Here is a 24,994-nt window from a genome sequence, read left to right as displayed (position 1 = left end):
AATAAAAACTTGGGGGCTAAAAAATCTTTATTGTTAAAAAATATATATTTTTTATTTTCACGACTCTGCATTATAAACTTCTGTGATGCACTTGGGCATTCAAAGTTCTCACTACACATCTAGATAAATTCCATGGGGGGTCTAGTTTCCAAAATGGGGTCACTTTTGGGGGGTTTCTACTGTTTAGGCACATCAGCGGCTCTCCAAACGCGACATGGCGTCCGATCTCAATTCCAGTCAATTTTGCATTGAAAAGTCAAATGGCGCTCCTTTGCTTCCGAGCTCAGCCATGCGCCCAAACAGTGGTTTACCCCCACATATGGGGTGTCGGCGTACTCAAGACAAATTGTACAACAACTTCTGGGGTCCATTTTCTCCTGTTACCCTTGGTAAAATAAAAATTTGGAGGCAAAAAGATCATTTTTGTAGAAAAAATGCGATTTTTTTTATTTTCACGGCTCTACGTTATAAACTTCTGTGAAGCACCTGGGGGTTTAAAGTGCTCACCACACATCTAGATAAGTTCCTTAAGGGGTCTAGTTTCCAAAATGGTGTCATATGTGGGGGGTCTTTACTGTTTAGGCACATCAGCGGCTCTCCAAACGTGACATGGCGTCCGATCTCAATTCCAGCCAATTCTACATTGAAAAAGTAAAACGACACTCCTTCTCTTCCAAGCTCTGCGGTGCGCCCAAACAGTGGTTTACCTCCACATATGGGGTATCGGCGTACTCAGGAAAAATTGCACAACCAAATTTGTGGTTAAATTTCTGTTTTTACACTTGTGAAAATTAAAATAAATGGTTCTGAAGTAAAATGTTTGCAAAAAAAAGTTAAATGTTCATTTTTTTCTTCCACATTGTTTTAGTTCCTGTGAAGTACGTAAAGGGTTAATAAACTTCTTGAATGTGGTTTTGAGCAGCTTGAGGGGTGCAGTTTTTAGAATGGTGTCACACTTGGTTATTTTCTATCATATAGACCCCTCAAAATCACTTCAAAGGTGATGTGGTCCCTAAAAAAAACATGGTGTTGTAAAAATGAGAAATTGCTGGTCAACTTTTAACCCTTATAACTCCCTAACAAAAAAAAAAATTGTTTCCAAAATTGTGCTGATGTAAAGTAGACATGTGAGAAATGTTATTTATTAACTATTTTTTGTGACATATCTCTCTGATTTAAGGGCATAAAAATACAAAGTTTGAAAATTGCAAAATTTTAAAAATTTTCGCCATATTTCCATTTTTTTCATAAATAATTGCAAGTAATATCGAAGAAATGTTACCACTAACTTGAAGTACAACATGTCACGAAAAAACAATCTCAGAATCAGCGGGATCCGATAAAGCGTTCCAGAGTTATAACCTCTTAAAGTGACACTGGTCAGAATTGTAAAATTGGCTCGGTCATTAAGTACCAAATTGGCTCTATCACTAAGGGGTTAAAGATTCCCATTCACATTAGACTAACATCAGCTGATATCAACAGGTTTGGCCTACAGACCTAATGCTTATGTCCCTCAACAGATGCTTATTTGTGAGTTGAGGATTTCATTTGATATTGGACTGCCAATATTTATTTATTTTTGGTTCTTTACAGATGAGCCTTTGTCTGAGGACAGTCAGTCCCTAGGATAGGTCTGTCCATCCTTGGTGTAGTCAGCTATCTAATGGGTGTGGGGGGACTTAAATTAGTTGCACTGCTTGGGGCCTAGATAAGGCAGCATGTTATCACTAAAGATAAGGCTCAATTTGCAGTAAAACTACCTTCACACGAAACGACTTTACAACGAGAACGACAACGATCCGATCGCTGCAGCGTCGCTGTTTACATTGCTGTAGAGATGTCACACACAGCAGCTCCAGAACGACGCAGGAGCCATCCTGTGACGTAGCGGTGACGCACTTATCGTTCTCACAGGTCGTTAGCTCCATGTTTAACATTGCTGGCATCGTTGCTTTTGCTGTCAAACACGGCGATACACGCCGATCTGACGACCAAAGAAAGTTCTGAACTTTAATCAACGACCAGCGATATCACAGCAGGATCCAGATCGCTGCTGCGTGTCAAACACAACGATATCGCTATCCAGGACGCTGCAACGTCACGGATCGTTGTCGTTCTCGTTGTAAAGTCGTTTCGTGTGAAGGTACCTTAATAGTTAAGCTTTAATCCATCACTTTTTAAAGACTATGGTAGACTTTGATCTTCACTGTTAATGGCTTCCTATTCACTGGAGCAACTATAGCACACACACCTTGCTGTACTCTATGCAGGCACTGGAGGAAGTGTTTTTACTCCGATATTGTCACTTATAGAACTTTTTTTTTTCTTTTCTTAAACATAGCTAGATTTTCTTCTATGGACCTCTATTTAATGGAACTCAGATTACAGTAAACAATTGTGCAGGTATTTTGTCCTTTTGCACATGTGGCTTTAACGACAATTTGCTTGATGTAGACATATTAGAGACTGATGTTGGAAGTCCGACAATTGTATCATTTTACAACTGCAGGTGCCCTGTCAGTCAGCCCACGATCATTTTAGGCCTCTTTCACACTAGCGTCGTACGACGCACGTTGCAATGCGTCGTTTTGGGGAAAAAAGCGCATCCTGCAACATTGCTTGCAGGATGTGTTTTTTCTCCATAGACTAACATTAGCGACGCATTGCCACACATCGCAACCGTCGTGGCGACGGTTGCGTCGTGTTGCGTCGGACCGTCGGCACAAAAAAAGTAATATAACTATAATAAAAGTAATGCATGTAACGTTTTTAGGTGCGTCGTGTCCAGCATTTCCGACCGCGCATGCGCTTCTGGAACTCCGCCCCCTCCTCCCCGGAGCTCACAATGGGGCAGCGGATGCGTGGAAAAACTGCATCCGCTGCCCCCGTTTTGCGGCGCTTTCACAGTATGCGTCGGTACGTCACAACATCGCATTGCGACGTGCGTCGTACGACGCTAGTGTGAAAGTAGCCAAAGCGGTTCTTTCACCAGATATTACAAAGCAAACTGTATACATTCAATACTGTGCATCCTGGACCTGATGAGATTGGTGACGTTCCGTTCCTGAATATGATCTTTATATTAAAGAGCTGAGCGCTTAAATGCTCAGGTTAATATTAGCCATGAAAACCTTTAGAAATAGATTTATGCTTAAATGCAGCGTGTGGGTTAATTCTCACAATTGTATAATGGCCGAATGTTCTCATCTGTGTTAAGACTGACGAGCCCTGGTTGGATGATAGTCCGGGGACTTCTGTTAACAGCGTTATGTTTGTTCATACCAGGCCCCAATATTTTGGGTTCATTTGTCTTCTCCTCACAGCCGTATGTTTAGCTATGTGAGCTGATCCTGTAGACTCTTGTCGACCAAAAGTAGCATGTTTCAAAATGAAAAGAATTCTTTAATTTCGCATTCTTCAAGCCCAGTAGGAGGTTGGGCTATCTATCTCGGGACCACAGCAGCGAGGATCATGGTGTAAAAGAGCTATAGGGAGTTTTTTTCTTGGGGATTTTTAATATTTCTTATGATCTTAATATATTTGTGTCATTCTTGTGAGCCGAGAGGAAATCCTGTAATAAACAAGATCTGCAGTTTGGTGTCACCACTGTGAAGAGCTGAGGACTATATAAATAGAGCATGTGGGTGTGTGGGAGAAGCTGGAATTCTCATAACATGACCTTCAGCTTTCCATACACATTGCTGGTGGCGAGCGGCTACTGCAGTGTGAGGATTCACACAGTGCGACTTCTGCTCTTAGTTTTATTTATCATGGCTGAAATTTAATGAGATCATGAGGGTGTGAACGGTCAGTAAGAGTAGGGCCTTAATTATGTTTGTGTGCCTGATGTGCATTACTTAAAGGGAATCTGTTTTTGATAAATAATCTGAGGGCAGCAAATTATAAATGCATCACTGGAATTAGGGTCTCTGTATCTCTTACTAGGCTTCATTGTGTAGTTTTGATAAAATCACAATATCATTAGAAGTTGCCAGGTAGTCAGTCATATTCATGAGCTCTGTATAACCCTGCCCCCACTACTGATTTTCAGCTTTCTGTGTACACTGTGCATAGGCAGTAAGCTGCCAATCTGTGCTGTGGGCGAGTTTATACAGAGCGCAGCATTCGGAGAACTTCTAAATCTGTAGCAGAAAAAATGTGGATTTTATCATAATTACAGCAAACTGCTCAGTAAGTGATACATTGCTGCAATCCGGGGTCTCTGTCCCTACATTATGCTGCTCAAACATGGGGTAGCAGAAACCTCTTGACATATTCTCTTTTAAGAAAAAAAAAAACCTCCCTTTTTTTCATTTATTTGCATTTTGAGTGTCTGTTATGATCCTATGGCCCAACCATATAATTTATTTCCTTGTAGCCCTGAAGCTGAATAATTCTATCGGTGTACTATCTATGTTTTCCGTGGAACCATTCATGTGCATTTGAATATAGTGTGACCATGTGCTGGGCATGGGGAAAAGCAGAAGACACAGACTTAAAAAAAACTCTTATCTAAATACCTTTTATGGGGCTCTTCCCAGAATCCAATGTTTGATTCATAGGATAGATGATTACTGAAATGTGGACAGTCCTGCCTTATGCAGATGAGCTGGTAGCACTTACTAAAAAAATGTCATCCATTACTTTGTGACTTTCCAATTGATGTAAGAATTACCGTATATAACGAGCAGTTTTGAACTAGGAAATGTGAATCCATTTGGGAAACCAAGGGGTATTTTCTTTTGGATAGGGGATCACTCAGGGTGTGTGCCCATGATCAGGAATAGCAGTGTTTAGGACCCAGCTCACCTGCAGTGTCCATAACGCTGGGTTCTCCGATACCAGCAGAGTGGAGGGGATTTATAGAAACCCCCCATGCCCACGGTGCTTCTATTTGACAGTGCAGGTTTACGAGCCGCAGCATGTCCATTTCTGGTGAGGCGCTGGTCTCCGCAACATTTCCTCAATAGAATGTATTGGATGCGGTAAATCTGCATTGTTCAATGAACACATGTGGATTTAACTGCGTGATTAGAACGCAGCAATTGGACATAGCAAATATACTCTGCATCCAAAGCGCTACTGTATCCTGATTGTGGGCACGTACCTTTACAGATTAATGGTGATCAGACTGCTGGGACCCCCATTGATCCCAAGGACAGTGCTCTTTATCGCTCACACTCATCAGCGTAAATAAAATTGCTCCAATGTTGTTCCTGAAGAGTAGGACGAGTGTCACTCAAATACAATGCGATTTTTAATCAAGCAGCATCCGTATGACATGTGTATGCAATCCGCTTGTACATACAGTAATTGTAAATTCAAGCTTGTTTTCTAACTAATAAAACAATCGTAAATATAGAGATATCTATGAAATATACAATCAGTGCTTTGTGTATTTTTCTGTACATGTATTTAGCTAATTTAACAAATAAATGGCGTGGGGTCCCCCTTATTTTTAAAAACCAGCAAAGGTTAAGCAGACAGCTGCAGGCTGATAGTAATAGCCTGGGAAGGGGCCATGGATATTGGCCCCCTTCTAGACTAATAACACCAGCCCTCAGTTGACCCAGAAATGGTCCAGAATGAAGTTTTGTTTTTTTGGCCTCCTCATCATTGCAATAAAATGCAGTAACAGGCAAACAAAACATCATATGTATCCCCAAATGGTATCGATAAGTCCGTTCGGGGTGGAAAAAATAAGCCCTCATCTGGCCCCAGATCCTGAAAAATGGGAGGCGCTGTGGGTCTTGGAAAATGGCACCTTTTTTAAATTTATTTTTATTTACCGTATTTACTCAAGTATAAGCCGACCCGAGTATAAGCCGACCCCCCCCTAATTTTGACACAAAAAACTGGGAAAACTTAATGACTCGAGTACAAGCCTAGGGTGGGAAATGCAGCAGCTACCGGTAAATGTCAAAAGTAAAAATAGATACCAATAAAAGTAAAATTAATTGACCTCAGTAGGTTAAGTGTTTTTGAATATCCATATTGAATCAGGAGCCCCATATAATGCTCCATATTAAAATATGCCCCATATTATCCTGCATAAAGGTTAATAATGGCCCCATAAGATGCTTCATAGACACATTTGCCCAATATAATGCTGCACAAATGTTGATTATGGCCCCATAAGATGCTCCATAAAGATATTTGCCCCATATAGTGCTACACAAACGTTATGGCCCCCATATAGTGCTGCACAAACGTTATGGCCCCCATATAGTGCTGCACAAACGTTATGGCCCCCATATAGTGCTGCACAAACGTTATGGCCCCCATATAGTGCTGCACAAACGTTATGGCCCCCATATAGTGCTGCACAAACGTTATGGCCCCCATATAGTGCTGCACAAACGTTATGGCCCCCATATAGTGCTGCACAAACGTTATGGCCCCCATATAGTGCTGCACAAACGTTATGGCCCCCATATAGTGCTGCACAAACGTTATGGCCCCCATATAGTGCTGCACAAACGTTATGGCCCCCATATAGTGCTGCACAAACGTTATGGCCCCCATATAGTGCTGCACAAACGTTATGGCCCCCATATAGTGCTGCACAAACGTTATGGCCCCCATATAGTGCTGCACAAACGTTATGGCCCCCATATAGTGCTGCACAAACGTTATGGCCCCCATATAGTGCTGCACAAACGTTATGGCCCCCATATAGTGCTGCACAAACGTTATGGCCCCCATAGATGCTGCACAAACGTTATGGCCCCCATAGATGCTCCATACAGACAATTGCCCCATTTGCTGTTGCTGCGATAAAAAAATAAAAAATCGCATACTCACCTCTTCGTCGCTCAGGCCCCCGGCACTTTCAATATTCACCTACTCCTCGTTCCGGCGCCGCTCCATCTTCAGCGTCTCCTGCACTGACGGTCTGGCAGAGGGCGCGCGCTAACCACGTCACCGCGCCCTCTGACCTGAGCGTCACTGCTGAAGCCGTCGCGGCGCCGGAACGAGGAGCAGGTGAATATCGCGCAGCCTGCTCCTGGCGCTGTGCAGTCACAGTTACCACTCATTACAGTAAGGTGGAGCCGCATATTCATTACTGTAATGAGCGGTACCATGTGACCACTCACTACAGGATGAAGCTGCCGGCGCCGGGGAAGCCAGGGATGTGCAGGGACCGCGCGAGGAGCAGGTGAGTATAATTAGACAGCCCCCGCTCCCCCTCCCCTGCCGACCCCTGGGTATGACTCGAGTATAAGAAAAGTGGAAAATTGCGGGTGCGAATTTTGATTGGTGACCTGAGTCACTAATCAATGCTCGGCAGCTGCTGGATGTGTGCAAGGGGGTGAGGGGGGTAAAAAAAAGAGAGGGGCAGAGGGGGGTAAAAAGAGGGGCAGAGGGGGGTTGAGGTGGATGAGGAGAGGGGAAGAGACTGGGCAGGGATAAAAAAAACTTACCGTATATAACTCAATAAGAAAGTTTATAAATATATGGGAACCGTGGCTGGCCACCCCTGGGGTGACATAGGTGGACCTACTCAGAATAACTGTACTAGACCAGTTGGCTGTTTTGGCTTTTTAAATATTGTATGTTGAGGACATATAGATACCAATTATTTTCTGTTCGTAAACATGTTGGTGAACATACAACCAATACTAGTTTTGGTATAATCCCTGTATTTAATAACGTGTGACCAGTCTTTGGGGAAAATCTTCATTTGGACAAAATTGATAACTTTGGCATGGAATACCTTGGCAGGTATAGGACTATGTAAACTTTTAAGGGTTAAACTTGTTTTTTTAAAGTTTGTTTGCACTATATTGTATAATGTAAGTAATTGTTTATAAAATCAAATCAATAAAAATGATCTAATTTAAAAAAAAAAAAAATACAAATTACCGTATATACTCGTGTATAAGCCAAGTTTTTAAGCAAATTTTTTTGTGCGGGGGAGCAGCAGGTGACAGGAAGCAGAAGCCGGGTGCTGCGGTTAAATCCTGTGCCCGCTGCTAAAGAGAAATGAATAGTCACTGCACTTGCACGCACAGTTACAGTGAGGGAGATCAATGAGTGGAACAGGCTGCCGGGAGACGTGGTGAGTTCTCAATGGAAGTCTTCAAACAGAGGCTGGACAGACATCTGTCTGAGATGGTTTAGTGAATCCTGCTTTGAGCAGGGGATGGACACCATGACCCTGGAGGTCCCTTCCAACTCTATCATTCTATGAATGTGATTTGTAGCAGGAATGTATTTTGTGGATAGTACTGCAGCCTTGCAACGCTGGGGTCCTGAGTTTAATTAAATCCCACAAAGGACAACATCTGTAAGGAGTTTGTATGTTCTCCCCATGTTTGCGTGGGTTTCCTCGGGGTTATTCGGTTTCCTCCCACACGCCAAAGATATGCTGGTAGAGTTTAGATTGTGAGCCCAATGGGGACAGTGATGTCTGTAAAGTGCTGTGAAATATAATGACACTGTATAAACATAATAACCCTATAATGTAGGTGAAAGTTATGCTGCGACTTTGGCAATAGAGTTCCTTTTATAAGTATATTTAAAAAAAAAAAAAAAGGGGGGTCTTCTAGGATTAATGCAGTTCTTCGGACTCAGCCGATCCCATCATTGTGTATGTTCCTTTGTGTGGCTGTTGGCAGTCTCCTAGTGTGGCTGGTATAGATTGGCACACATCGCAGGTCACAGTATGACCTACATCCTGCAGCGCTAGGGAGCATTTCTAAAAATACCATCCCTAGACTCCAGCAAAAGTCGGCTTGTGGTTCCTGTCCCCAGGACGCTGGTGTTCGTGTACTAGATTTTAGATTTTGCTGATCAAAACTGTAGTGTGTGTGTGTGATAAGTATATATACCCACCCACAAGACAAACCTCTGTGCAGTAGTAAGAGAAAAAAATAAATACAGAGTATGATATATATAATTTGACGTTATCATTATGCTTTTTTTTTCTAGGTTCCTTGACTCAATCTGTCTAAACCATGGTTGACTATTACCAAGTGTTAGGAGTTTCTAGGAATTCTTCTCCGGAGGATATTAAGAAAGCGTGAGTAGTACATAAATGATCTTTTCTGGTTTCTGGGATTCTTATTTCTTGTCAACTTTCATCTACAACTGACTTTCTCTAAATGTAAACGTGTTTCCTGTGCTTTTAAGACACAGTACATACACATTTTGTTAACTGTCTGAATGCTTGCTTAGTAGTGATGAGCGAATGTGCTTGGATAAGGTGTTAACCGAGTGTCTTCGGCATACTCAAAACATGTTTGCGTTCCTGCGGATGCACGTTTCACAGCTGTTCAACAAATGCAGAGACAGTCTGTCTACACAATCCCTGCATTTGTTGTGACTGTTAAACAGCCATGAGAAAAACATTTTTCGAGCACGTCTAAGACACTCTGTTAGCACACGAGCATGCTCGGATAACTCCTTATTCGAGCACGTTCACTCATTACTATTGTTAAGCCATTTGTTATCTTCCACCCTCCCTATGCACCTTAAGGGTATGTGCACACGTCAGGATTTTTTGCGTTTTTTTCGCGTTTTTTCCCGCTATAAAACCGCGATAAAAACGCGAAGAAAACGCTAACATATTCCTCCTATTATTTACCGTGTATTCCGCATTTTTTGTGCAAATGTTGCGATTTTTTCCGTGAAAAAATAGCATCGCGGAAAAAAAAGCAACATGTTCATTAAAAATGCGGAATTGCGGGGATTCCGCACACCTAGGAGTCCATTGATCTGCTTACTTCCCGCACGGGGCTGTGCACACCATGCGGGAAGTAAGCAGATTATGTGCGGTTGGTACCCAGGGTGGAGGAGAGGAGACTCTCCTCCACGCACTGGGCACCATATAATTGGCCCAAAATAAAAGAATTAAAATAAAAAATAGTCCTATACTCACCTTCGATGTCCCCCGCAGTGTTCCCGCCTCACTGCTGCATGCTGCCGCTTCGGTTCTCATAGCTGGTGTGCGGTGAAGGACCTGTGATGACGTCACTGTCTTGTGATTGGTCGTGAGCGGTCATGTGACCGCTCACGTGACCGCTCACATGACCGCGACGTCATGGAAGGTCCTGCGCGCACACACCAGCTATAGGAAGAGGAACGGACGCCGCTGATGAGATCGTCTGGGTGAGTATAAGCATTTTTTTAATTATTTTTAAACATTCTATCTTTTACTATTGATGCTGCATCTATAGTAAAAAGTTGGTCACACTTGTCAAACAGTATGTTTGACAAGTGTGACCAACCTGTCAGTAGGTTTTCCAAGCTAATTTCGTTTGCAGAATGCTAAAAAAACGCGGAAAAAAAAACGCAAAAAAAAAATGCGGATTTCTTGCAGAAAATTTCCGGTTTTCTTCAGGAAATTTCTGCAAGAAATCCGGACGTGTGCACATACCCTAAAGGGAATCGGTCAGCAGGCTATTGCTCAGTAATCTGAGAGCATCATGATGTAAGGGCTGAGACCCTGATTCCAGCAAAGTCACTTTCTGGGCTGCATGCTGTGATTTTGATACAATGCTTGTTTTCGCTGCAGCAGAGCTCTGAATGCTGAGCTGTGTGTAACCCCGACCACATCACTGATTGGCAGCTGTAAGAAATTGTTGGGGGTGGGTTTACACACAGTAATTTGCTTGCAGGCACTAGACACCAAGTCTGTAGTGATTTCCTGCTGATAAATCAGCGATTTTCTTGAAACTGCATCAGACAGCTCAGTAACTGACACATCACTGGAATCAAAGTCTCAGCCCCTACATCGTGCTGCTCTGATTTTTGGGCGAAAACCTGCTGACAGATTCCCTTTACCTGAGTATACATTCTCAGTGTGGTTTGGCAAGTAAGCTGATGTTAGAGCTGTCTGGCAGCGGCTTCTCTCCTGTGAGGACTAAAGATCAAGCGTGCTGAATTTCGAACATTCCAGATCTTTCCTCCACATCCCACCATTGTGATTGTGTGTGTGTGTGTACCTTACTTTTAAAATATAAAAAAAAATATCGTGGCTGATTCTTCATTTGTATAGGACATCATCATTTTTTCTTTGGACCTTGTCTTTATTCACATTTTTTTCATGCACTTTAAAGAGAACCGATCACAGGTTTTCCCTATGTAAAGTAATGCCACCACCACTTAGCCTTCATGTTACATCACTTTAGATAGACACACACACACACACACACACACACACACACACACACACACACACACACACACACACACACACACACACACACACACACACACACACACACCTATCTATCTATCTAATATATATATATATATTCTCCAATCCGCTCTGCAGACCTTTAGGCTATGTGCACACGTTCAGGATTTCTTGACGTGTTTTTTGTGCGTTTTGACACCTTTTTACAGAGCTTCCCAATGCATTAAATAGGGGAAATCCGCAAAATTAATTAACATGCTGCGTTTTTTTCGCGGACAAAAACGCATCATGTGCACAAAAATTGCGGAATGCATTCTAAATGATGGGATGCATAATGTATGCATTTTTATGAGTTTTTATAGTGAAAAAACGCAAAAAAAATGCAATGTGTGTACACAGCCTTAATTATACTCTGACAGGGCGGTCCAGTCCGATGAGTTTCTGGTCTTGATCCGGCGCCTCCTCTTATATAGTACTATGCCACTATAGTACTTGACTCTGCCCTCGGCAGGACAGACAAGTGTGCCTGCACAGGAGCGTAATTTGGGGATGCTGGGTGGATGATGTATGATGCATCATCCACATGAAGTGGGGAAGGAGTACTGATATTGTAAAAAGGAGGAAGCGCTGGATCAAGACCAGAGACGCTCATCAGACTGCTGTGAGTATACGAAAAGGTCTTTATTATTTTTAGTGTCTTGCATACAGAATTGAAAACCTACATACAGCATTCTAACATACTGTACAGGTGGTGGTCACATTACTTTATATTGGGATAACCTGGCGACAGGTTCCCTTTAACATGCACCGAGATGGATCTCTGTACACACATTGTATAAACAATTGCTGGTTTTGACTAAATGTATATAGCAATTTTGTGAGTCAGCGCACCATACACCTACATTATGTGCGTGGTTGGGTACGCATTCAGTCTCTTCAGAACTTGTCATTCTTTTTTTCTGCATGTCGCAGGTACCGCAGATTAGCCCTTAAATGGCATCCCGATAAAAATCCTGATAATAAAGACGAAGCTGAGAAGAAGTTTAAAGAAGTTGCAGAGGCATATGAAGTGTTATCTGATGGTAAGCCCTTCTGTCACTTTCCTACCCTAGCCTGTCATTGAGTGCCTATGAATATTGCTGCTGCGTTATCTACCCCTCTAAGCGGGAAGCTTTTAGCGCCGGTACTGGTTATTAATTGAAGTGAATGATTCTTAAAGTAGATGCACAGAATCGATAATTTGTGCATAGAGATTGCAGAGCCGAATATTTGTATATTGTGTGCATGTAAATAGCCTGGCACTCACACAAGAGCCACACTGAGGAATGGGGAAGAAAGGAGTAAGACGAAGTTGTCTCATTACACGTTTTGTATTAAAAGAAACCATCAGTTGACCATTCAATTATATAATAAATGCGTGGTCATTTTGTAGCAAAAGGTAATGGTGCCCGGATCCCTGGGTTGGTTCTGAAATTGGTAATAAGAAAAATAGATGCATTGTAGCTCCAGTCCCCCCAAAAATCAACATTTTTTTTTAGTCTTCATTAAAAGAACATGGCAAAAGGGGATGTCCCATGCGTTTCAAACACACAAGTCACCACCATCCTTCCCCATCATGGCACCACCACCCCCTATACACACATTGGGCATCGTACAAGTTCTGAGTAGGGAAGAGAGGAGTAGACGTCTACCAGTTTCATCTTTTTGTTTCAAAGGGTGGTTTAAAGGGGTTGTCTCATTACAGATGTTATATTGAAATTGCTTTTTTAATTTGAGATTTCACTCGGCAGCCTCAACACTTGGTCTGTACCTTCAGACTGAGGTCTGTCCTGCCTGGCTGAACTGTTCCTCTGGATTGTCTTGACCCTGTATCTGCGGCTTGTCATCCTCTTGTTTATAGAGAGCTAATTGTCTTTATTTATTTTTTTTAAGCCAAGAAGAGGGATATCTATGACAAATTTGGAAAAGAAGGCTTAACAGGCGGAGGTGGTGGTGGTAAGTAGTCTTATCTTGTGTATTTTACTATGTTAATTGTGGATTATTACCATTCCATGAAATGACACCTAGGTGAGGAGTGTAAATAAAAAAACAAACTTATCTGTTTAATATGGTTTGAGTGATTTTGTTTTTATGCTCCCTTTAGGTGGAAGTCACTATGACAATCCATTCGAGTTTGGCTTTCAATTCCGAAGCCCAGATGACGTCTTCAGGGACTTCTTTGGAGGAAGAGATCCATTTTCTTTTGACTTTTTTGGTATAGTATACAATTTATAGCTTGTTTTTTTTTTTTTTAATAAACTCCTTATATTATATATAATATCTCCTCAAAGAAAAGCAAACCACAGCACTCCCAACTTTGTTCAGAGTTTGTCTTACATTGATTCAGCCTCCCCAGTCTTTTTAGACCTTGTGCATTACAAAAACACTGCATTTGAAAAATGTTAAGCCTTGTGAATAAAGACTCTGAACAAGCGTCTCAGCTTTTTACACTCGTGTGTCCATGCACATGAGTACTATACTGCTTTCACCCATGTAGCAAGGACTATATTGAAAAGTGGGCTGCTGCTTGTTCTTAAAACTCACAGGCTATATATTATGATAAAGCATTTTTTTAAAGGGGTTCTATCATATGTGCAAGTTACCACCTATACACACAACTAACGCATAGAAAAAAATGTTTGCAAATAATAAACATCAACCAAAAAAAAGTTTGTTTAAATATGATCTTAAAAAGGTTGTCCACTACTTTAACATTGAGTTTTTCTTAGGACACGTCCTCAATGTCTGATCAGTGGGGGTGTGACACCTGGCACCCCTGCGTCAGCCTTTCTCTGTGTTGGCGGCAGCCAAAACTGCCCCGTTGCAGAGCTGTACCGCACTACCTTCAGAATAGTGGCTGAGGCCGGGTACTGCACATCTGCCCCCTACTGCTTTGAATAGGGGTGGATGTGAAGTTCACAGCTAAGTATACAGTAGACTGAGCTCCAGCCAACATGGAGAACATCTGCTCGTCTGGGGTCCCAGGTGTTGTACACCACCCCCTACCCCCATACTTATCAGACATTGATGACTTGTACTATCATTGTTAAAGTAATGAACAGTCTTTAACATCCATGTGTGAAGGATCTTTTCTATAATGCCTCTTTGAGGTCAGTTGCTCTTTCATACGTCCTGATATTTCTGGACCGGAGATATCCATGTATGTGTGTTTAATACTTGTGGCAACTGTGTCTCGCATCAGTACCACACGTACCGACGCCTGGGAATCCGCAGTGCTGTTCTCTGCTGCCGAGTGTTGAAGACGGCTCATATCATTGTCCCCAGCTCTCGCTGCGATCAGCGCTAGCAGGAGTCAATGTTGAGATTTGTGTTCAACAGTTAACAGCGAGAGCAGGCGGCAGATGGGAGTATTCATCAGCCGCCACCTGCGCTATAAATAAATAGAATAAAATTACGTGGGTTTCCTCTGTATTTTTGATAACTAGCCAGCCAAACCTGACAGCTGCGGGCTGCAACCCTCAGCTGTCATCTTTAGGAAGGCTGGTTATCAAGAATAGAGGGGTTCCCACACCATATCTTTTAATTTAAATACATTTTCTCCTACGCCTCATTGGGGGGACACAGACCGTGGTGTATGCTGCTGCCACTAGGAGGCTGACACTAAGTGTTACAAAGAAAGTTCGCTCCTCCCCTGCGGTATACCCCTTCCTGCTGGCTCTCAGCTAACCAGTTCTTGCTTAGTGTCCGTAGGAGGCACACGGATGGATCTGGTTCAGACCCCAACGTTTTTATTTTATTTTTTACTTTTCTGTAAATTTTTATTTTTTAACCCCTTTCTGACCTCGGACGAGATAGTACGTCCGAGGTCAGAACCCCCGCTTTGATGTGGACTCCGGCGGTGAGCCCGCATCAAAGCCGGGACATGTCAGCTGTTTTGAACAGTTGACATGTGCCCGCAATAGCGGCGGGTGAAATCGCGATTCACCCGCCACTATTAACTAGTTAAATGCCGCTGTCAAGCACACAGCGGCATTTAACCGGCGCTTCCGGCCGGGCGGCCGGAAATGAGCGCATCGCCGACCCCTGTTACATGATCGGGGGTCGGCGATGCTTCTGTATTGTAACCATAGAGGTCCTTGAGACCTCTATGGTTACTGATCCCCGGTAGCAGTGAGCGCCACCCTGTGGTCGGCGCTCACAGCACACTTGCATTTCTGCTGCATAGCAGCGATCTGATGATCGCTGCTATGTAGCAGAGCCGATCGCGTTGTGCCAGCTTCTAGCCTCCTATGGAGGCTATTGAAGCATGGCAAAAGTAAAAAAAAAAACATATAAAAGTTTAAATCACCCCCCCTTTCGCCCCAATCAAAATAAATCAATAAAAAAAATCAAACCTACAAATATTTAGTATCGCCACGTTCAGAATCGCCCGATCTATCAATAAAAAAAAGGATTAATCTGATCGCTCAACGGCGTAGCGAGAAAAAAATTAGAAACACCAGAACTACGTTTTTTTTTGTCTCCGCGACATTGCATTAAAATGCAATAACGGGCGATCAAAAGAACGTATCTGCACCGAAATGGTATCATTAAAAACGCCAGCTTGGCACGCAAAAAATAAGCCCTCACCCGACCCCAGATCATGAAAAATGGAGACGTTGCGCGTATCGGAAAACGGCACAATTTTTTTTTTTTTTTTTTTAGCAAAGTTTGGAATTTTTTTCACCACTTAGATAAAAAATAACCTAGTCATGTTAGGTGTCTATGGACTCGTACTGACCTGGAGAATCATAATGGCAGGTCAGTTTTAGCATTTAGTGAACCTAGCAAAAAAGCCAAACAAAAAACAAGTGTGGGACTGCACTTTTTTTTGCAATTTCACCGCACTTGGAATTTTTTTTCCCGTTTTCTAGTACACGACATGGTAAAACCAATGATGTCGTTCAAAAGTACAACTCGTCCCGCAAAAAATAAGCCCTCACATGGCCAAATTGGCAAAAAAATAAAAAAGTTATGGCTCTGGGAAGGAGGGGAGTGAAAAACGAACACGGAAAAATGGAAAATCCCAAGGTCATGAAGGGGTGAAGGGGGCGACGGATCCTTTAAAGGTTCCGATCTCCCCTGAATTATCAACAAGGCGAGCACGCTGAGTAGACCTCCCCGTACCCTCTCCTGTGACGTGGGATGCCATGCCTGAGCTCACTTCAGGGGCGACGGTTCCTTCACGGTCCCGATCTCCCCACACCAGCAGCAGGCGACCACATGGATTGTCGCCTCCATGTATCCTCTCCTGGCGCCAGGCCTACAGCCGGACAACTGGCCCTGTCCACCCGGGGGCCGAACTCTGTGGATGTACAGAGGCCCCTCTCTATGGCGTCCGAGCAGCCCCCACTGTCCCACCACTGTGAAAGCGAATGGCACAAGGAGGCGGACGGTCCCTCTCCACCTCCCTAACAAAGGGATGGTGGATTGAGGTTTATCCCCTGCACCGTCCACGCTGCAGTACCTGACCTGCAGCAGAACAGTAGAGTGCGAGCGCCTTCCTCGGCGCTGAAACCCAGTCATCGCGGCAGCACCATGCCGGGACGCGCACCGATGGTGAGTGGATCCAGTCAGCGGTGGCCTCTGCAGTGGGATATTCACATGCTCACAGGCAGCCTCAGCTTCCCTGTGGCTCACCTCCCTGAGGTAACGCTCTGGCCGGCTGCAAAAATGTAGCCTCGGCTTCGGCCGCTGTGTAGGCCGCATTCCGGAAGCAGCGCCTGCACTATGGTGCGCTAAGGCAGCTCCACCCACCTTTTCTGGCGCTTCTTCCCTGGCACTGGAGCGATCGCTTCCCTCAGCAGCGCTGGTATTGCTCATGCTGGCTGCAGAAATTTAGGCCCCGACTTGGGCCTATTCATGGAAGTCACGAGGTCCCGCCCACATCACGTCTGTGGCCCCGCCCCCCGAATTGCCGCCTCACACTCTCTGCGAGACTTTATCACCTCTGCAACTCCCGGTGGCCATCTTGGTCCACCCTGCCAGCACACACACACACAAGGGCTATGGTTTTGTATTAAAGGGGCACAACGACTCTGCAACCGAGTAAGGAAGTACTGCTCTCTTCCCCTGCATCTTCCCCCTGTACTTAACATGACCAGTATTACCTGCCACATGACCAGCATTCCCTGGTCTTAAAGGCGCATGACCAGTATTAACCGGTCTTAAAGGCGCATGACCAGTATTACCCGGTCTTAAAGGCGCATGACCAGTATTACCCGGTCTTAAAGGCGCATGACCAGTATTACCCGGTCTTAAAGGCGCATGACCAGTATTACCCGGTCTTAAAGGCGCATGACCAGTATTACCCGGTCTTAAAGGCGCATGACCAGTATTACCCGGTCTTAAAGGCGCATGACCAGTATTACCCGGTCTTAAAGGCGCATGACCAGTATTACCCGGTCTTAAAGGCGCATGACCAGTATTTCCTGGTCTTAAAGGCGCATGACCAGCATTCCCTGGTCTTAAGGGCACATGACCAGTCCGAAGCCGGTCACCCTAAATGAGCTCAGGAGCCCTCCGCCACCAGTCCCAGCTTATCCCAGAGTACCTAGTTCCCTGAGTGGGTTTCGTCACTGCCGCAACCCATGGCTTCTCTGACAAAAGATTAAATCCCTCCGTGATTCCTCTGTGGCTCGGAGTGCTCGCAGGACCAATATAGATGGTCTCTATCCTTCAGGTTAGCAGGGGCCGCAAGTATTCTGGAAACATACATGCGCCTAGAAAACGGAAGTTTAGTTTCCTGATCCCTCACCAATGATTTGCTGACAACAAGTCTCTGAATATGGATCGGATATTGCCTTGGTTCTGGACTCGCCAGAACTTCAGAAAAGGATGGATTCACCTGTTTATATCATTAACCAATCTCTGTAGATTGACGAGGACTTCAGTTCTACTCTAGATCACGCAGTGTCCCTCCTGAGGAAACTAAACTCCCTCGCAGAGCATCTGCCATTCACCCTCACAGGGAGCGTCCAGATAAGCGATCCACTGGCCAGAAACTTCTGCAAGTGCAGTATCCTTTTTCAGCCAATATGCAAAGACCCGGGGTGTTCCCTCCCCGTATTCCCTCCTAAGACGTGAGATGCCATACCTGGTCTGATTCTTAAGGGCGACAGGTCCTTTTAAAGGGCACCGATCTCCCCACACCAGCAATAGATGAGCACATGGAGTGTCTCCTCCATGTATCCTCTTTTACAGCCAGGCCTAACGCCGGACAACCAGCCCTGTCCACCCAGGGACCTTAATTCTATGGATGTAGAGGCTCCCTTTTTTTTTTTTTTTTTTTTTTGCGTCCGAACACCCCCCTCTGCATCTCCACTATTTAGCAGACGATGCAAGAAGGCGGACGATCCCTCTCCACTTCCCTGTTAAGAGGATGGTGGATCGAGGGTTCATCATTTTAACTCCGCACAGTCAAGAGAGCGGTGATAGCAAGAGACTGTTTTACCTCCTTCTGCATGCAGCCGCGCATTCTGCCACTTGGCATATTAACCGGGTAGAATCTCCTGTGGTATACCTACCAGTATCCCTACCCGATGGATCATCAATTAAAAATACAACGGACTGTAAGATAGCAAATCTAGTTTGTTCCGTCTTGCGGCCTCCAGTTCAGCGCTCTACCCTCCCTTAGCCACCGCATGTGTTGCTAGAGCAATGGTCTCTTGGTCAGAGACCTTTAACTATGTTGATTTCCTATAGACCCAACCAGCAGTGGATCAGTTGTCCATGACAGTCTAGAGCTAAGGGATCTTGGTTCCAAAATGGGGACCGAAAAGTAAGACCGACCCTGAAAGCTTGACAAGGTCCCCCTTCTTCGGATGGAGTTCCCCCACTCAGCCATTACTTCAACGGAAAAAGGGGGAGTATCTGGCATCCACCGACATTCGGGATGCTTACCTTCACATTCCTATGTTTTGCCCTCTTCAAAATTCCTTCGCTTTCCCTTTCACAAACAGCATTTTCAAATCACGACCTTGTCCTTCGGCCTTGCTACCGCACCCAGAGTGTTCGCAAGGGTTATGGGGCGGTCATGTTCCTCTTGCACCCTAGAGGCTTGATCGTCCTTCCCTATCTGGTCGACTTTCTAGCCACTCCTTCAGCCCGGCGCTGAGTCGTCTAGATCTCTTGCGATACCCTCTCTCTCCTGGGCTGGCAGCTAAACTTACACAAGTATTTTCCACATTTCCAGCCCAGCAGATATCCTTTTTGAGGATGATCCTGGAATCTTCCAGAAGTTTGGTGATTCTCCCTTGAGACAAAGCTGTGGCCCTTCAACAGGGAGCTTGCGCTCTTGTTCACTCATCCCCTCTTTCCATTCGATTTGCTAGGAGTGTTCTGAGGAAAATTGGTGACGACAATGGAAGTGGTTTCCTTTGCTCCTCTTTTTCTGCTGGTCAATCAGGCTTTCAGAGGGTAGTCTGAGCTCCTTCCTCATCCAGGGAAGATCCTTTCTCCCGGTTATTAGTGGCTACCGATGTCAGTCCTCTCCTCCTGATCATTGTTCTGGGGATCCGAACGGTACAGCTAGTTCTACAGCAGGTCCACTGCCTTCTGGTGGGTCACCCCATCCGATTCAATCGGACAATCCCACGTCTGTGCCATACGTCAATCATCTAGCAGGTACCCACGGTCGGGCGTCATGGCCGAGGTACCTCACATTCTCTGTTAGGCCACAATCTATCATTCCGTGATCTCGGCACTACACATCTCAGGTGTAGAACTCTGGGCGGCGGACACGGTCAGGGTCCTCCTCATGTGAGTGGAATCTTCACCCGGAAGTCTTCCATCAGATCCGTCTTCTCTGGAGCACTCCAGATTTAGGTCTGATGGCATCTAGACTGAACGCCAATGTACTCTAAGTTCATGGTTCGGCCTCCAGGTCCAAAAGCCATCGGAGTGCATACTCTGGTTCTTCCATGATACCAGTTTCCTTCACCCCTCTTCCACTACTTCCGAGATCTTTTCGGAAGCAGGAAGGGCCCCAGTGATCCTGGGAGATCCGCACTGACCATGTCAGGTTTTTTTTTTTTTTCTCTCGTTTGCTGAACTAGTATTTTTCCGTCTTACTGCAACAAAATTTCAAATATGGACTTCCTTGCAGGGAGTCTTCACATGTGGTTCTTCCCTATCGCATACCGTTAGATCTTTGGGACCTTAATGATCCTGGGAGTCTTACAGTAGACTCCTTTTGATCCGGACAGATTTTACTATCAGGGAACATCGCCCTTTTTTCTCTGCGATCTCCTCATCCTGACAAGTCTTCGGAGCTAGCCGCTCTGTTCTTTCTAACCTCTTTCCCTTATTACCATCAAGGCAAGGTTGTCTACAGGCAATCCCCATCCCTTGTTACCAAGGTGGTATTGTATTCCCACAGTTATGAGGGCATCGTTCTTCCCTCATTTCTTTCGGCACCAGTCCACATAACGGAATGGGTTCCCCATATTCTGGACGTGGTGAGTGCTCTGAGTAGGTAAGTCTCGAGGACGGTGTCCTTCCGAAGGTTGGACACTTTATTTGGGCCACCTCACTGTAAGAGGACTGCTTCCTGTCTATCGAGGTTTCTTGGATTCTAGGTACGAGGCGTCGGCACAGTACGACTGCAAGCTTGCGGGTATGTCCAGTCTGCATGCATTCTTGAAGCACTATAAACCCCAGACTATCATAGATGGGAGTCTGGGCAGGTGGACTCTGCAGGCCGCAGTGGCGCACTTGTAAGTAGCTGTTTCACGGCCTGATCTGATGTTGTCCCCACCCAGGGACTGCTTTGTAACGTCCCACGGTATGTGCCCCCAATGAGGCGTAAGAGAAATAGGGATTTTTGTGTACTCACCGTAAAATCCTTTTCTCCGAGCCAATCATTGGGGGACACAGCTCCCACCCTATTATTAGCTTGTGCTTGTTTTATAATCTGACATGCTATACTCTCATATGTAATGTGACATGCTATACACTCATATGTTATTGATCTCCTACTGCTTTTGCAACAAACTGGTTAGCTGAGAGCCAGCAGGAGGGGGTATACTGCAGAGGAGGAGCTAACTTTCTTTGTATCACTTCGTGTCAGCCTCCTAGTGGCAGCAGCATACACGCACGGTCTGTGTCCCCCAAAGATTGGCTCGGAGAAAAGGATTTAACGGTGAGTACACAAATCCCTATTTTTAACCCCTTAGTGACAGAGCCAATTTGGTACTTAATGACCGAGCCAATTTTTACAATTCTGACCAGTGTCACTTTAAGAGGTTATAACTCTGGAACGCTTTATCGGATCCCGCTGATTCTGAGATTGTGTTTTCGTGACATATTGTACTTCAAGTTAGTGGTAACATTTCTTCGATATTACTTGCGATTATTTATGAACAAAATGGAAATATGGCGAAAATTTTTAAAATTTTGCAATTTTCAAACTTTGTATTTTTATGCCCTTAAATCAGAGAGATATATCACGAAAAATAGTTAATAAATAACATTTCCCACATGTCTACTTTACATCAGCACAATTTTGGAAACAATTTTTTTTTTTGTTAGGGAGTTATAAGGGTTAAAAGTTGACCAGCAATTTCTCATTTTTACAACACCATGTTTTTTTTTATGGACCACATCACCTTTGAAGTCATTTTGAGGGGTCTATATGATAGAAAATAACCAAGTGTGACACCATTCTAAAAACTGCACCCCTCAAGCTGCTCAAAACCACATTCAAGAAGTTTATTAACCCTTTACGTACTTCACAGGAACTGAAACAATGTGGAAGAAAAAAATGAACATTTAACTTTCTTTTGCAAACATTTTACTTCAGAACCATTTTTTTTAATTTTCACAAGTGTAAAAACAGAAATTTAACCACAAATTTTGTTGTGCAATTTTTCCTGAGTACGCTGATACCCCATATGTGGAGGTAAACCACTGTTTGGGCGCACCGCAGAGCTTGGAAGTGAAGGAGCACCGTTTGACTGTTTCAATGCAGAATTGGCTGGAATTGAGATCGGATGTCATGTCGCGTTTGGAGAGCCCCAAATGTGCCTAAACAGTGGAAACCCCCCACAAGTGACACCATTTTGGAAACTAGACCCCTTAAGGAACTTATCTAGATGTGTGGTGAGCACTTTGAACCCCCAAGTGCTTCACAGAAGTTTATAACGTAGAGCCGTGAAAATAAAAAATCGCATTTGTTTTCACAAAAATGATTTTTTCGCCCACAAATTCTTATTTTCACAAGGGTAACAGGAGAAATTAGACCACAAAAGTTGTTGTGCAATTTCTCCTGAGTACGTCGATACCCCATATGTGGAGGTAAACCACTGTTTGGGCGCACCGCAGAGCTTGGAAGTGAAGGAGCACCGTTTGACTTTTTCAATGCAGAATTGGCTGGAATTGAGATCGGATGCCATGTCGCGTTTGGAGAGCCCCTGATGTGCCTAAACAGTGGAAACCCCCCACAAGTGATACCATTTTGGAAACTAGACTCCTTAAGGAACTTATCTAGATGTGTGGTGATCACTTTAAACCCCCAGGTGCTTCACAGAAGTTTATAACATAGAGCCGTGAAAATAAAAAAATCGCATTTTTTCTACAAAAATGATTTTTTGCCTCCAAATTTTTATTTTACCAAGGGTAACAGGAGAAAATGGACCCCAGAAGTTGTTGTACAATTTGTCTTGAGTACGCCGACACCCCATATGTGGGGGTAAACCACTGTTTGGGCGCATGGCTGAGCTCGGAAGCAAAGGAGCGCCATTTGACTTTTCAATGCAAAATTGACTGGAATTGAGATCGGACGCCATGTCGCGTTTGGAGAGCCCCTGATGTGCCTAAACAGTAGAAACCCCCCAAAAGTGACCCCATTTTGGAAACTAGACCCCCCATGGAATTTATCTAGATGTGTAGTGAGAACTTTGAATGCCCAAGTGCATCACAGAAGTTTATAATGCAGAGTCGTAAAAATAAAAAATATTTTTTTTTTAACAAAGATTTTTTAGCCCCCAAGTTTTTATTTTCACAAGGGTAACAAGAGAAATTGGACCCCAAAAGTTGTTGTCCAATTTGTCCTGAGTATGCTGGTACCCCATATGTGGGGGTAAACCACTGTTTTGGCACACGGCAGAGCTCGGAAGAGAAGGAGCGCCATTTTTGAATTCAGACTTTGATAGAATTGTCTGTGGGTGTTATGTTGTGTTTGCAGAGCCCCTGATGTACCTAAACAGTAGAAACCCCCCACAAGTGACCAAATTTTGGAAACTAGACCCCCTAAGGAACTTATCTAGATATGTGGTGAGAACTTTGAATGCTCAAGTGCTTCACAGAAGTTTATAATGCAGAGTAGCGAAAATAAAAAAATATTTTTTTTTCCCACAAAAAAGATTTTTAGCCCCCAAGTTTTTATTTTCACAAGGGTAACAGGAGAAATTGGACCCCAAAAGTTGTTGTCCAATTTATCCCGAGTACGCTGATGCCCCATATGTGGGGGTAAACCACTGTTTGGGCGCACGGCAAAGCTCAGAAGGGAGGGAGCACCATTTGACTTTTTTAGCGCAAAATTGGCTGTCGTGTTTGGAGACCCCCTGATGTACCTAAACAGTGGAAACCCCCAAATTATAACTCCAACCCTAACTCCAACACACCCCTAACCCTAATCTCAAACCGATCCATAATCCTAATCACAACCCTAACGATAATCACAACCCTAACCCCAAAACAGCCCTAATCTCAACCCTAACCATAACCCTAATCAAAACCCTAAATCCAACACACCCCTAATCCCAACCCTAACCCTAATCCCAACCCTAACCCTAATCCCAACCCTAATCCCAAACGTAACCCTAATCCCAAACATAACCTAATCCCAACCCTAATCCAAACCGTAACCCCTAATCCCAACTCTAACCCTAACTTTAGCCCCAACCCTAACCATAACTTTAGCCCCGTCGTCACAAAAAAAGTTCAATGTAACCTTTTTTTTGTACGTCGCGTCCGCCATTTCCGCGCATGCGTGGCCGTAACTCTGCCCCCTCCTCCCCAGGACATTGACTGGGCAGCGGATGCGTTAAAAAACTGCATCCGCTGCCCACGTTGTGCACAATTTTCACAACGTACGTCGGGCCAACGCATTGCGACCGCCCCGTACCGACGCAAGTGTGAAAGAAGCCTAAGGCTACTTTCACACTAGCGTCGTACTCGGCCCATCGCAGTGTGTCGGGCCGACGTACCGACGCAATCGTTGTAAGCGCCGCACAACGGGTGCTGTTTTTTCAACGCAGCCGCTGCCCCATTGTGAGGTGCGGGGAGGCGGGGGCGGAGTTCTGGCCGCGCATGCGCGATCGGAAATGGCGGACACGTCGCACAAAAAAGTTACATGTAGCTTGTTTTGTGCCGACGGTCCGCCAAAGCACGACGCATCCGTCGCACGACGGATGCGACGTGTGGCAATCCGTCGCAATGCGTCGCTAATGCAAGCCAATGGAGAAAAAACGCATCCTGCAAGCACTTTTGCAGGATGCGTTTTTTCTCCAACGACGCATTGCGACAGAAGCCAAAAAACGCTAGTGTGAAAGTAGCCTAACCCTAGCCCTAACCCTAACCCTAATTTTAGCCCCAACTCGTCTCTCCTGCCGGCCGGCAGATGGCGGGCGCACTGCGCATGCGCCCGCCATGAGGAAAAAGCCGGCCGGCAGGAGGAGACAGAAGAGGACCCAGGGACACCGGGTGAGTATCATAGGGTCCCCGAATCCCCCTATTTCTCTGTCCTCTGATGTGCGATCACATCAGAGAACAGAGAATTACAGATCGCTTTTTTTTTTTTTTTTGCGG

The 24,994-nt window shown here is 44.6% G+C and overlaps 1 protein-coding gene across 2 annotated transcripts in view; it reads left to right on the top strand.

Moving 5' to 3' along the window:
- DNAJB6 (DnaJ heat shock protein family (Hsp40) member B6) overlaps positions 1-24,994 on the top strand; it is a 133,009-nt gene that overhangs the window by 38,745 nt on the left and 69,270 nt on the right. For both annotated transcript variants that reach the window (XM_077268602.1, XM_077268603.1), the window contains exons 2-5: positions 8,938-9,028; positions 12,119-12,228; positions 13,079-13,141; positions 13,290-13,400. In XM_077268602.1, the coding sequence (XP_077124717.1) occupies positions 8,964-9,028; positions 12,119-12,228; positions 13,079-13,141; positions 13,290-13,400 (349 nt within the window). In that variant the 5' untranslated portion in view covers positions 8,938-8,963. The remainder of the gene's footprint in view (positions 1-8,937; positions 9,029-12,118; positions 12,229-13,078; positions 13,142-13,289; positions 13,401-24,994) is intronic.

Source organism: Ranitomeya variabilis, chromosome 6 (genome assembly GCF_051348905.1).
Source record: "Ranitomeya variabilis isolate aRanVar5 chromosome 6, aRanVar5.hap1, whole genome shotgun sequence".
Lineage (NCBI taxonomy): Eukaryota > Metazoa > Chordata > Amphibia > Anura > Dendrobatidae > Ranitomeya > Ranitomeya variabilis.
The sequence above is the reverse complement of the archived record's forward strand: the minus strand, read 5'-3'. Positions and strand labels throughout refer to the sequence as shown.